Here is a 14,153-nt window from a genome sequence, read left to right on the forward strand (position 1 = left end):
AATTTCCCCAGAATATTATTCCAAAACTCATTACCAAGTGGAGGTATGCAAACTATATTGTTTTTAAGGTATTGATATTTACTATCTTTTGCATAGATCTAATAGCAAAACATGCTGAATTTAGTTTGGGGGTAATTTCTTTAATATGATATTTCCAATTTAACACATTATCGATTTTTAAGCCAAGAAATTTGGTTGTTGTTTCTAATAGGAATGTATTGTTAATTATTGCGCTAGAAATTTGCGAGGTTGAATTTGGACAGGATTTAAATTGAATTATGTTAGTTTTGTTACAGTTTAATACTAATTTATTGACTGAGAACCAGTCACATATTTTGAAGAGAATTTCCTCTGTTGAAGATTGGAATGTGTTGGAGTTATTGGCTGTAATTACTATACTTGTGTAATCTGCAAATAATATGGGATGACCTACATCTTTTATTAGGGGGGCAAGATCATTTATGAACACTAGAAAAAGTAGGGGATCTAATATTGATCCTTGAGGAATTCCATTATTAATAGTTTCCATGCCGAGGCAGATTTCATAGTTGTATTGATTTCTACTTTCTGTTTCCTACCTATGAGATATGAGTAAAACCATTGGTGTACAACATCTTTAATTCCATAATAATCTAATTTATCTAGCAGCATTTTATGATTTATACAGTCAAAGGCTTTGGACAAATCACAGAAAATCCCCCCCAAACTTGTAATTTTGATATGTTCTATGGCTCTTGAAGTGCTATACATGCTACTAAACTTGTTAGTTTTTTATAGTTTATAAATCTTGACTTATTTTAGAATAGGGCGCGATAAAATAAAACTTTAGAGTTCCTTAGATTTGGAAACAGCATTCTACGAGCACCCAATTTTAAATGACAAGAATGCTTCTTTGAATATATTATTTTGCATGTGAACATGAAAAACTGCTCAAAAAGAACAATATGTTCATTTAATTCTATTTTGTTTTGTCTCACTGTATATGAGAAATATTGTCTTTGAAGAAAGATATTATTATTTTTAGATAAGTATTCATGTTGACTTAATAGAAGTGTACTGTTATTATATACAACAAATACTGATAAAGAGTCTAGAATAGTTGTTGGGTCAGCCTAACAACTCTCCCAGCAAACTGAATAACTGTTTTACTTAGTACATATGTAATCTTTCTGGAAAAAGAGTCCTAGTTTTGATCCATTATATCCGTGCTGCCCATATTTGAATTGAAAGTTTTTACCTAAAAGGGTTGTGAAATCTGCACTGTCTTGTTTTGAGAAGCTGAATAGCGAGATGCATTGAAAGTGGTTCTATGCCTTCACAATTAGACACCATGGTAACATTGTCATTCCATCAACGAATTACCAAGGTCGTACTCATCTGTACATACGTCATATGAGCCTGTGTATTTTTTCTTCATGTCAGTGACATGACTAAGGGCCATATTCACCAACGTCAGTAAAAATTTTATCTCGGTTTTTAACTACAAAATCTTAGATAATAGCTACATTTGTATTCACCAACAAAATTATCTCGGTTAATTGGGATTATCTCAGTTTAAAATTTTACCGGAGAAATGCTGGCTGATAAAATAGGAAAAACTGAGATAATCGAGATAACAAGATGGCGCGTAGACGACTGGAATATTTAATTGATGAAAGGGAAAATGACAGTGATGAGGAATATGGCCAAGAGGACAAAAGACGACGTCCTATGTGGTTAAAAAAACGCACCACATACTTTCAGGACTATGATGACTCAGATTTTGTAACACATTTTAGATTATCTAAAACTTCAGCTTTATCAGTCTTATCAATGATAGAACATAACCTGGAATTTACAACAAATAGGTAAGCTGAATACTCTACAATACCTATTGTTTATACCAAAGAGGGGCAGCAAAAAATTACAGCACTTTACAGGTTTTACATGTCATATTAGGTTTCTTTCTACGTTTCTGATCAACACTAGCCATAATTTACGGTAGATAAACTATTTTCGCACACCTAACCTATATATACTCGCAAACTTGTTTATTTTTATCATGAATTTATAGTTTCCATGGCGTTAGTCAATTGTTTCCCTCTATGCTTTCGGTGCTTCGTTATGAAAAAATTAACGATCAAATGCAGTCTGAAACGAAAACTTAGTTTTTGAAAACCAGGATAATAAATGATGTGGTGAATACAGAACTGAGCGTTATCCAAGATGATGGTATTACCAGAGTTTTAGAAATCTGAGATAATAGCAAATATTACTGACATTGGTGAATACGGGCCTAAGAGGATATGTCTTAGTAGTCAACTTTATTTCCCCTTATGGTACCTATTAGTCCCACTCCCATTTCTGTAAATGCGTTCACTGTCTTCAAAGATGTAAAATAATTGTCTGCAAGAATGTGATGAGGAAGTATGTTCTTTTCATTGTCTTTAGACAGGGTGTTCACAAACTGCAGTAATACTCCATCTCTAAGGCCATACTCTGCTTTGTAATTAGTCTGTTGACTTTTAGCATCCTGGTAAATGTCAAAATCAACGAAATAACCAAGTTTGAAATTTGTACACCAGACTTTATAACCAAATCGTATTGGTTTTCCCCTAATGTACTTCTTTAGGCTATGATGCCCAAAATAAGGAATCATCCCCTCATCGCGAACATCTATTTCTCACCACGTTGACTAATTCCACTTACATTCTGTGTCTCAGTAGTCATTACAGCTTGATCTGAATGCACATTGCACGCTGTTGGAAGTTGACCGTATCAGAAATTCTCAAAACGTCCTCATGTTGAGACTGAAACACTAATTCTCCATCAGCACAAAGTTGATGTGAATTCAAGTTGCTGAATGTTCCTCCTATATCTTCATCCGCACAATCTTCATCTGTATCATTACGGACGTCCGGAGTCCACACCTGTGCCTGTGGAGTAACAGCGTGTCTGGCCACGAAACCAGGTGGACCGAGTTCGATTTCCAGTCGGGGGATGTTACCTGGTTGAGATTTTTCGGGTTTTTCCCTCAACCCAATATGAGTAAATGCTGGGTAACTTTCTGTGTTAGACCCCGGACTCATTTCACTGGCAATATCACCTTCATCTTATTCAGACGCTAAATAACCTAAGATGCTGATAAAGCGTCGTAAAATAACCTACTAAAATAAAAAAATGGACGTCCGGAGGACCTATATACACATCAATACTTTCTGTAGTACCTGTAGGCAGTCTACGATTTGCTTCGTATTCAATCTTAAAGATGACATAGAAATGATATTGTATGTGCTTAGTGTTGCGAAAACGCAACATTACAGTTTAGCAGGGTGGGGACGCAATATGGAGGAAGGCAGGCATATAAGTCTGCAATAATATGCAAATACAACTATTTTAGTACGTTGTAAGCAAATATTTACATATATATGATATAAAGTAAAAACAAAATAATACGTTTTCTTCGACATGGTGTGTGCGAATATGCCAATACTCTGACATGAAAATTCACGTCTCTCGCACCGCCACATGAAATTGAAATGGAAGTTAATTATTGTGCTGCAGGCTCCTTTGATTCTTCTAGTATACACAGCAATGAAATAAAAGTTAATTTTGAAATTCATTTCTTTGCATTTTTGCAGAACAATAATTAATGCAGAATGTCGCGAAAACGCAATACTAGACAGATATGGGTTAAGTGGTAATTCTATTTTCAGGTGTGAATTATAATTTAGCGGTTTTCCCTCAAATTTTCTTTCCTTTTCGTTTTCCAGTTTTTCCATGTCCAATTTCTTCGTCATCTGTCTTCATTTTATCTTCTTCAGACGAATATCTACTTCGCTTGTCAGTAGGACATGATCTGACTTAATATCCTCTCCTGGTAGAGTCTTTATGTCTGTATATATTTATAAGATTTCGTATATTAATTACTCTTGAGCGTAGTTATGTAATATCCCTGATCACATATATAACAGATTGGCCATCCCCATGTTAAAAACTAGATGGAAATACAGTAGCTCCATGCAGTTCTAATGAGAGTTATAACGTGACTTCCTATGCAGTAGCTAGGTGGCAGCATAGTGAAATTGATAGAAATTGTTGCTGTTCAAGCCTATAAAGCTGAGAAATCTGTTATATATGTGATCAGGGGTAATATTTAAACAGAAAAGCGAAGAAAATATCTCATCATCGTATAAGTCAAAGCTTTTGGCTTGGAGCATACACTGTGTGACATTCTTTGACTTAAAAAATACTCGAATGTTATGTCCCCCAAACATTGTCTGTAGGTTTGTAGTAAATTTGGGAAGTAATTCGGCATATATCTTTGTAAATAAATATATACATATTTTATTTTATAATCGAGGAAACCACTAAAAACTGCGACCAGATTGTCCAGCTTCTAGATTCTGTCTTCATTATAAGAAGTTACTGGTACATTAAACTCGTATTGTAGAATCGTTCAAACTTGACACTTCATTATTTATCATTTAGTAGTGTGAGGATTGAATTTGATACAATACGTTACTTTGCTGTAACATAAATCATAAAAGCAATTTTTTTTTTTTTCCATTGTATTAAAGTGATCTAAAGAAACATTGGACATTGAATTTCTACCATAAACCTTCCATAAAAAAAAATGTTCCGTTCCGAAATTGGACGTTTAGAATTTATCATTTTGTAGCATTTCGGAATGGAATTTTTTTATGGAAGGTTTAATGGTAGAAATTCAATGTCATCGATGTGTTAGCATGTGCATTTTCTAGATTTACCAGTTAAAATAATAAATAAGCAAAGAAAAGTATAACATTACAGTGAAATTGTGAATATTAAGAAATCTGCCAGACAGTATGGTGTGATTTTGTACCAGCCCATGTTGTTACTCTATCACTATCTATCACCCACTGTCATATACAACTTGTTTGTGAGTGAACACTGGACCTAAAGAGATCACATAGGCACCCAATATTCTATCACCACCACTAGGCAGATTAAATGAAAAATTAAGATCATGTATAGATAACAACAAAGGGGATATCAGGTAGGTCACATTCCTGTGCTGTTCAGACTGTAAAAACTACTGACGTAACTATTTCAACAAATGTCAGTAAGAGATTCAGATTTTTTTTTTTTACAAACATGTCTCATAAGATGCAATTTCACACTTATTTCGCAGAAACTGATACATTTCACATTTTATCACGCATTAAAGAACTGCAGGAATATACTTAACATGCTTTTAAACATAAAATTACCTCATAAAGTTGATTTGAATAATTTCGAGGGAAAAATTGTTCAAATCAACTTTACGGGGAGTCATACCTGAAAGCTTGATTTGCATAATACATGTCACTGTTCGTTAACAGAAAACCACAATTTAAGTCACACAGAGTTAGTGTGCACTCAATGTTGGTTGCTTGACGGTTGTCAGCCCACTTTGAGGTCTGTGGATATAGAGGGAAAAATTGGATCGGTGTCTGGTAGAGTTCCCGGGTAGCTCAGTTGGTAGAGCTTTGGTACGTTAAACCAAAGGTCCCGGGTTCGATACCCGGCCCCGGAACAATTTTTCCCTCGAAATTATTCATAAAATTACCTATTTTGACAGCATTTGGACACATTTCGCATTTACTGTCATTGCAGCAATGTATCATTTTTAGAAATTCGGTTCTGTTAACTGCTACTTATCAAGTTGACAAATATAAAACATCATCAAAACGAATGATTCCTCAGTTATTAATTCTGTCAGTCAATCAAAGGACATTATGGAGTACAGGGCATATCAAAAGTTCGGTAACACTTTCAATATTTTATTACACAAAAACTACTAATGATAGCACTTTCAAACAACGTCATTTTAAGTCAAACTCTCAGAGTTATTCAGCCACTTAATTTTCAGCGATGAAGTGACATTCCATACGAGTGGGAAAATTAACATGCACAACTGTCGTGTACACAGAAACCTCACAGAATCATTGAACATGAGCGTGATTCACCAGAGGTGAATGCTTTCTGCGCGTTGTCACAACGAAAATTGTACGGACCTTTCTTCTTCATTGAGGCTACTGTGACTGGACATTCATATCTCGACATGTTGGAGCAATGGTTGGTGCCTCAACTTAGACAAGATCTCGATGACGATTTCATCTTTCAGCAAGATGGGGCTCCGCCACATTTCCACAATGCAGTTCGTGCTTACCTGAATACGGAGATGTCTGATCGTTGGATAAGACGTGTTGGAGTAAGGGACAGATGTTTCATGACATGGCCACCAAAGTCACCCGATATGACTGCATGTGACTTTTTTCTATGGGGGTACCTAAAGGACTGTGTGTTTGTACCGCCTTTGCCACGTGATTTAGAGGAACTAAAAACCAGAATTCGAGAAGCTGCCACCACGGTCACAGAGGATATGTTGAAAAGGGTATGGGAAGAGTTTGATTATCGTTTGGACATCTGCCGAGTCACTCGTGGTTCACACATTGAATCTCTGTAAGGTGTAAACAGAACTTTGAGAGTTTGACTTTAAACTGACGTGTGTTTGAAAGTGCTATCATTAGTAGTTTTTATGTAATAAAATATTGAAAGTGTTACCGGACTTTTGATATGCCCTGTATGTCGACTCCATGTCGATTTCACAAAATGCTTCCACTCTGTTCTGTCTTGCTAGTTCCTCCCAGTTGGAATTCTGCTCACTTAAATTATCATTTTGGTCGACTGTCACTTTACTGTCACCATCACCACTGTTATCAGCGCCATTGCCTTGTATTAATATTTTTAATTTCCTTTGTATTACAGCAACTGCCAAGCAATGCTGCCAGCTACTGGTGCACCAGTTTCTCGCCAACGTGCCAGCAAAATCAGAGAGATGTTTGATGAGTATGTTCGTGTGAGGACACTTGAAAACTGGAAATTCTGGATTGTATCCTTTATTTGATAAATTACTAAGTTTAGCACATTTATCACCAGACCCATGACCCAACCACCACAACTACAGCTACTTCTAAATACATTAGTTGTGGAAGTACATACATTAAATAGTCAACAGCCATTTTGCACCTCACACGATAGTGTGTGTTCTTGCATGACCTGAATTCACATGTACCTCTCAGAAATTTAGAAAACATACAGATTTTTAGATAAAAGTGATCGAGTACTAAAACACTGTTGAAGATTATAACTCGCTATTGTACAGCATTGATTAAAAATTTGTTTAGCCTAGATCTCATCCAGTAACTACACAATGAAATTGGTGTGAAAAAGTAGTATTTCTGAGTGGAAACAACTCGTTTTAATTTACTTGGGTATTGTGTTCTAGTACAGTGCGTCTTCGCATCCAGTGGCAGAAGTGCGGCCCCCTTCCTCCCCACTGGGCACGCGGCAGGTTGGTCAGTCATTGCGGGTGTGATGGCAAAGACACACTGTATTATCTTAATGTTACTTAGGTTGAAAGCGAAGGCCTATGAAATGAATAGTGGTTTATCTGCTCTAGCTCGTATATAATTAAAAACAAATACCAGAATGGCAACTGTCAAAATTCGCGATCATGGTTGTGTGAATTATCCGAATAACTTCTGTTATGTTCAGGAAGTTCACCCACAATTAAAAACCATACAAGTTTTATTTTCAATTTGCTCTTGATCATCAACACAAGCCTTAAACAGATTAAGAGGGCTGCCGATAAGTCTGCTGTGTAATGTCAGACAGGAAATACATCATATAAGTTGTGAGAGACTTAAAATGTGTTGGCTGGCGTTTTGAGGGACAGATCCGAGATGCACTCATTTACTTACAAGGAGAGGACACGCTCTGTATATCACCGAATGGAATAAGATTGTGTGAGATGAAAGTACAAGACGTACTGTTTAAAGTCATACCAGGTATGGGTGGCCAATGACCCCTCGTTTTGGAAATATTGGCTATTGTTTGTGACGTACTTCCGCTAGGTGATCAATAGGGAAGCATTACACTGTGTAACAGCGTAGCCCATATGGTTGGATGCTGAGTTGTTATCCAGGCAACCTAAGTTCGAATCTTAGCTGGTCCTATATTTTTTTCTTTTAATAATGATTAATATTGTGATCACAGTTATCTATTTACATATATCATATTTCTCAATGTATTGAACGCTTCATCATGTTTTAAACAAATTATAATTAACTAACATTGTATTGTAAAGGATAAACAATGAAATATTGCTCACGTAGGTAGGTATGATGTGTCACTGGTGTCTGTTCTGTTTCTATTCCACTTCATTTTGTACATGATTCATTATGATGTCATAAAAACACACAAAACATGCATATTTCCTGCACCATGCACAGCAAATGAAAGAAGGTTGTCCACAGTCACACACATTTTTCCGCACTTCTACTGCGAAACAGATATCATTCACATTCACAAACACTTCTCATTCATTATTAATTTTGATGCATACCACGCATATTTCAACATGGCTTTGAATATAGGAGCTGACAACTGAAAGTGAAAAAAAAAATATTAAAAAATAAGTTAATAATAATAATAATAATAATATCAAGCTTTAAAAAATGAGAAGGCATTAGGATTCGGACTCGGGTTGCCTGGATAACAACTCAGCACCCAACCACATGAGCTACGCTGTTACACACTCTAATGCTTTCTATTAGGCACCTAACGGAAGTATGTTACAAACAATAGCCAATATTTCCAAAACGAGGGGTCATTGGCCACCCATACCAGGTATGACTTTAAACAGTACGTCTTGTACTTTCATCTCACACAATCTTATTTAATTCGGTGATATACAGAGCGTGTCCTCTCCTTGTTAGTCTCACATTGGCCTATTGTACGCCCTATGTGCGATTATTATTCCAGTCCGACAGCTGGCGTGGGTGACAATCGTAAATCAGATGCTGACAGGTGGGTGATCCTGTATTAACCAGGTCCGATCCTCAGGCAAGTACATGATAAATCCCATGTCCCAGAGCCCAAAGTCTTAAATTCTATATCAGTATTGAAACCCGCACTACCTCCAAGACTTCATTCCAGCCTATTTTTAACTATTGTGGATGATAGACGAAATAAGGGAGAAATAGTGTGTTGGTGGAATGAAAGAGTTAAATGGGAGTATCCCGAGAAAAATCCTCTAAAAATGTCTTTGTCCACCACACATTTCATCACAACCCAGCCGGGAATCAAACCAGCATGCGCTAGCACTTGGACACAAACGCAGCTTGAATTTTTAACAATTGATGTACAACGGAATTTTATTATTTTATTATTCATGTATTGAATGTGATACAGATATGTTGCATATTGTGAGTCCAATCTGTCTAACCATAATACAGGTATAGTGGGCTATTCCATATGAAATCGATCAGTAAAAAACCTCGCATTTTTTAATACTCTAATTTTTTCCCTATTTATACAAGGTGCTGAGGACAGTGCATTTTCAAAAATATACTATCGAAAGTCAAACGGTTTTCATATTATTGTGCGACAAATTTAGTGTATTTTATAAAAACAAGCCTCTTTCAGCGCTCAGAACTTTGGAACCATTTACTGCAGAACATTGAACGGGAGCTCATTTTGAAGCTGACATTTAGTAGGTTATGATAAGAAGTAATACTTATTTTTATTGTATACAGAGAGACAGATAATCTGATTTTACTTACTTTTAGACTTTTTGCCAATTTGTAAAAATGTAAAAAAAAAATATTGAGAAAAAACCTTGCATTATTAAGAGGGATTCGGTATTGTTTGCTTAGTGGCTCGGCAATAAGTTTCGAGGGTATTAAATAAATTATTTTCACACACGTAGATTTGAACGGCGCAGTTCTGCACGCACTGGCCGAGAGCTGAAGATAAGCGAGCGTTGGGTGTCAGTTTACTGCTGTGTTTATGAAAACTTGTGATAAAGCTAGCCCAGCTATGCGCTACTAGACGAAATATCACGTGTTTGTCTCCTGGCCTTGCTTGTCTCGGTTAGCTCACGCCTCACAGTCAGCTGGTTACTTTATGCGCGTACTATTTATTTTCTTTATTTGATATTTTCAATACTTTCTTATCAACAGTGCACCAGTAAAAAATATGTGTTTACTTGTACTTTCAATGCGGAATCTAACCATATATTTTTAAAATATTTTTTCGTGGGCAAAGGCGTCTTAATGAAGAAAAATCTCAATATCTCCATTTTCATAAAAATTAAGAAAAACTGTTTACATGTCAATATAAACTTTAATTTCTCAGCATCAAAATAAACCATGATTTTGATCATTGGGTGAAAGGGTTTCGGAGCCACAACAGTTTAAAGTTGCTAATTTTATGAAAATGCGATAAATTTAAATATTTTTAATATAAACACTATGAAGTTCTGATGCCTCAAACTTTGTACAAAGCATTGTATCACAGTTGTCAAAAAGTTTCATTGTATTTAAAAATTGCAAGGTCAATTTTCTCTATATTTCGGTCGATTTGAGATGGAATAGCCTAGTGATGAGTCAATGTTTGTATGATGCTTGTATTCCAGACATTATCAGTCCAGAAGCTCACGAATAGAGACATAGTTTCAAGTAGATATGGAGTGAGTAAGAATTGATAAATTACTTTTGCATTCTTCCGTACAATAAAATTGTCAATGTAATTATTATCTGATGCTGAGGCCACACACTATGTATGCGATGTTCGCTATATGCAGTGGCCACACTGAAAGCTGTGTTTTTACGAAACTCTTCTGTCTACCGGTTGCAGCTAAGATACAAGAAACAACATTTCCTACTCCATTAAAAAAAATTCATGTCATAGCTCCTATGATAGTCAATTGTGCTGTAATTTTTATGATTGATAGGTTAGTGTCTAAGGAAAGCAGATAAAAGAATTCAAAATCCAAATCTTTTTACAAAGGTCAAGAAAAAAATACTAACTTCGAAATGATCTGTTCAAAATAGATATTTACACGTCCTTAAAAGTTGGTCAGCAGCAAACTTTTTTATTTTTCACTTTAGATGGGTGTCAAAGCAAGGAAAATGTTGAGAATAAATGAAAATTACTTTTAAGAGTTGTTGCAACTCATAATCTTTACTACTGGTTTCCGATTTACATAGAGTTAAACAAACGAGTGTTTTTCCTTGGGGAGGATAATAGTGTGCATGCAGAGTGAAAAACTTTCGTCTGTTGGGGCAGATTTTCATGTGTAATCTTATAGTTAATTTCAGGTTTGTTTACAAAATATTTCCATTGCTCAAGGTTTTTGAGTTAATCATGAGTTTAGAAATTTGATTAAAATATTTATATTACATAACATCTGTCCTGATTGAACACTACTATGACTACTTTGAAATTCAGAGGAATGAAAAGAATATCAGAGTGGTGTTTAAATTCATTATTACGTTTGGTTTTGGATCTGGAAAAAAATCCACTTCTTAAGAAGACGGAAGAAGAATTAATTTATGGAATGAAGCTGTGAAGCTGTCCTGTTTCATTTACTTGTTTCAGCAGAAGAGCCATTCCATTACAAGAGATCAAGATTTGACATTACCAACTCCGATTGTTTTTAAACATTTTCGGACACGTTTAACACTAAAATATATTTAACCCGTGTATGTTTTTTTTTTCTCAATAAAATCAATATTTCCGCAGATATTAAATTACGAAATTTTCGAAAAATCGCGTGCACCACTTCCTTGGATGAACTATCTCCGATTATAATCATTCATATATTTAGTCTTGGGCTCAGATGAAAGGTAAATATATATTTACATATTATTATGGTGATTTACGAGTATAGAATATGATCTAGGACTTCGTTCCACAAGCATGTATACTTCCTAACTTTTCAATTAACTGCTCATATTCACAGTATTTACCTGTTCATTCAAGTGAAAATACGCAGAAAACACAAGTTGTGAAGATGATTGTTGCAACCTGAATGCGAGTTCTGCACTTGGCATGAAACAAACCTGTCCAATGACTGTGCATGCCCGCACACAGCGATGTTTTGAAAATATAGCCCAGAATCAAACACTGTGATGCAGATAACATCGTGAACATCACATATGCTGCTCTATGTGGCCAGTCCAACTGTGAATTAAAGAAAGTTTTATTTTGCAAATGTAGTGAACGTCGCATATGCAGTGAACATCATGCTCTGTCTAGCCTCGGCATGAGGAAAGTTTAGCTTTCATATGAGTGAGACTACTGGGTGTTCAGTTCAAAGTGTGTCATGGCTCTCTGTATGTCGTCATGTGGCTAGTCGAGCCTAGAGAATTCAATCTTCCTACACTTCCGCAGAGATGTATTACGTATGTGCCAGAGAAGTTGCCTAGCAAGTACGGCGTTCATTCTGAAGAGTACTTACTGATACGGTAACGCCGGTAGTGGCAGAAATGTAAACTGTTTGGAAACATGTACTGAGGTGGGTTTTTTCTTACTGTCAGGATATGGGGAGAGGGTTAAGACGATTACTTCCGTATTTGTTCAGTGAAAATGGCAAAGTGGAATGAAGAAAATCCTACTCTTTGTTCAAAATGGAGTTGAATTTTTTTTTTCTCTGAGAAAATGATTTCCTGTGCTCAACTCCAGAAGTAGATTGAACTATCTCTATGCCTTCCTGGAAGTAATGCTTCAGTGGAAAGAGTTTCTTCAATGAACATGATGTGGAGATCCTAAAAATTCAGAATGAGTTTAGAAACTGTTTGTGTAATGCGTGCTATCGTTACCAATTTGGCCTATTAAACAAGACAACTGACATTCGGGTTGCCAACTAATTTTGAAAAAAATACAGTAGACTATGTGGTCTACAATATTTCACAATTTATTCAATTTATTTTGCGGTACTAAAAACAACTTTAGTCTACATTTTGGCAGATATTTTACCTCGCGTAATAGTTCCAAACAGATTGTAAAAATTCTCTACGTGGGTAGTTGAAGTTGACTGTGATTTGCAGTTCTGATTTGATTAGATGTGTCGCGCTCCTATGTCGAACATCTGTCCACTTACTGTTCATAAGAGAAAACACTCTGTGTATGAGCTTAGCTGCCTGGTATGCTTACACCACATCTCACTATCTTTTTTTTTTAATTTGTAACTCTAACATTGTTTGATTTTAAACTAGTGAGCCCTCAAACTATTTCTGGCAAGTATTACCTTCTACAGAGACTGCAAATTTCAGAGCATCTCTGGAACAACAGAATCCATCATATAAATCACCCTCCACCACGTAAAAATTAAATGTTTCAAATAAATTTTTACATTATGCAAAAATGAGACAGAAAAAGACTGGAAGAGAAGAGAAATATGGGAGACTGTTAAAAATTGGGGCTAAATATGAGAGATCTCAGAAATATGGGAGGGTTGGCAACCCTAACTGACAAGCATGCAGTGCATGCACATACGATGGGTTTGAAATTCGTCCTGTCCACGATAAAATTTATTGTTAACTGAATTGTATTTGTGTTTAATTGTTTTTAATTTGTCGTGAATATACTTGTTGAAAGTTTAATTTTTGTAATTTGTGTGTTGTGTGCTATATATTTTTTTTTTTTTTTTCCTTTCAAAAGTGGGGCATGCGGCTTATTCAAGGACACATGGTATTCGAGAAAATACGGTATATAAAAATCATCAAAAACAATACGAGAGCAGATGCAAGGAAATTTCATGCAACAAGCAAAATGGAAATACGATGGATTTGCGCTATTACAAGGCTTTCAAATATAATATTGCATAATAAATTTGTTATTCATATTACTTTTATAGCATCGTGCATTACAGGCATTGTTGAAGTTTGTTGAGTGTGGTGAAGTTCGATATTCGTCTATGTTTGCTCTGCAAAAGAAGGCCTGTTGTATTTGAAGAGTCCACTGCAAGAATGATGGATGTCACTTTCTTGTCGAAAATGAACCAAGACTGTCAATGCATAGCATAAGACATATAGAATGTACATAGTTATATGGCATTAACACTGATAGTCATTGTCCAGTTATGATCGGAAAATCACAGTTAAGCTTTGAGCGCTAAGCATTTCAAACTTTCAATTGCTTCTCCTGCAAAATGTATTCCAAATGACATCCATCATTCTTGCAGTGCACTCTTCATTTGTTCGTCCTAGTTATAAAAAATATTCGCTGTCCTTCTCTCCAACCCTTTCATGTTTTAACCTCTTCAGAATTTTAGCACAGATCTTGCGATTAATTTTTCATAT

General features: G+C 35.6%; 1 protein-coding gene across 5 annotated transcripts in view; it reads left to right on the plus strand.

Annotated features, from left to right (window-relative positions):
- Positions 1 to 14,153, plus strand: part of Mondo (MLX interacting protein mondo) — a 654,540-nt gene that overhangs the window by 624,414 nt on the left and 15,973 nt on the right. For all 5 annotated transcript variants that reach the window (XM_069848437.1, XM_069848441.1, XM_069848440.1 and 2 more), the window contains one exon: positions 6,772 to 6,895. In XM_069848437.1, coding sequence (XP_069704538.1) covers positions 6,772 to 6,895 — 124 coding nt within the window. The remainder of the gene's footprint in view (positions 1 to 6,771; positions 6,896 to 14,153) is intronic.

Source organism: Periplaneta americana, chromosome 15 (assembly GCF_040183065.1).
Source record: "Periplaneta americana isolate PAMFEO1 chromosome 15, P.americana_PAMFEO1_priV1, whole genome shotgun sequence".
NCBI classification, from domain to species: Eukaryota; Metazoa; Arthropoda; class Insecta; order Blattodea; family Blattidae; genus Periplaneta; species Periplaneta americana.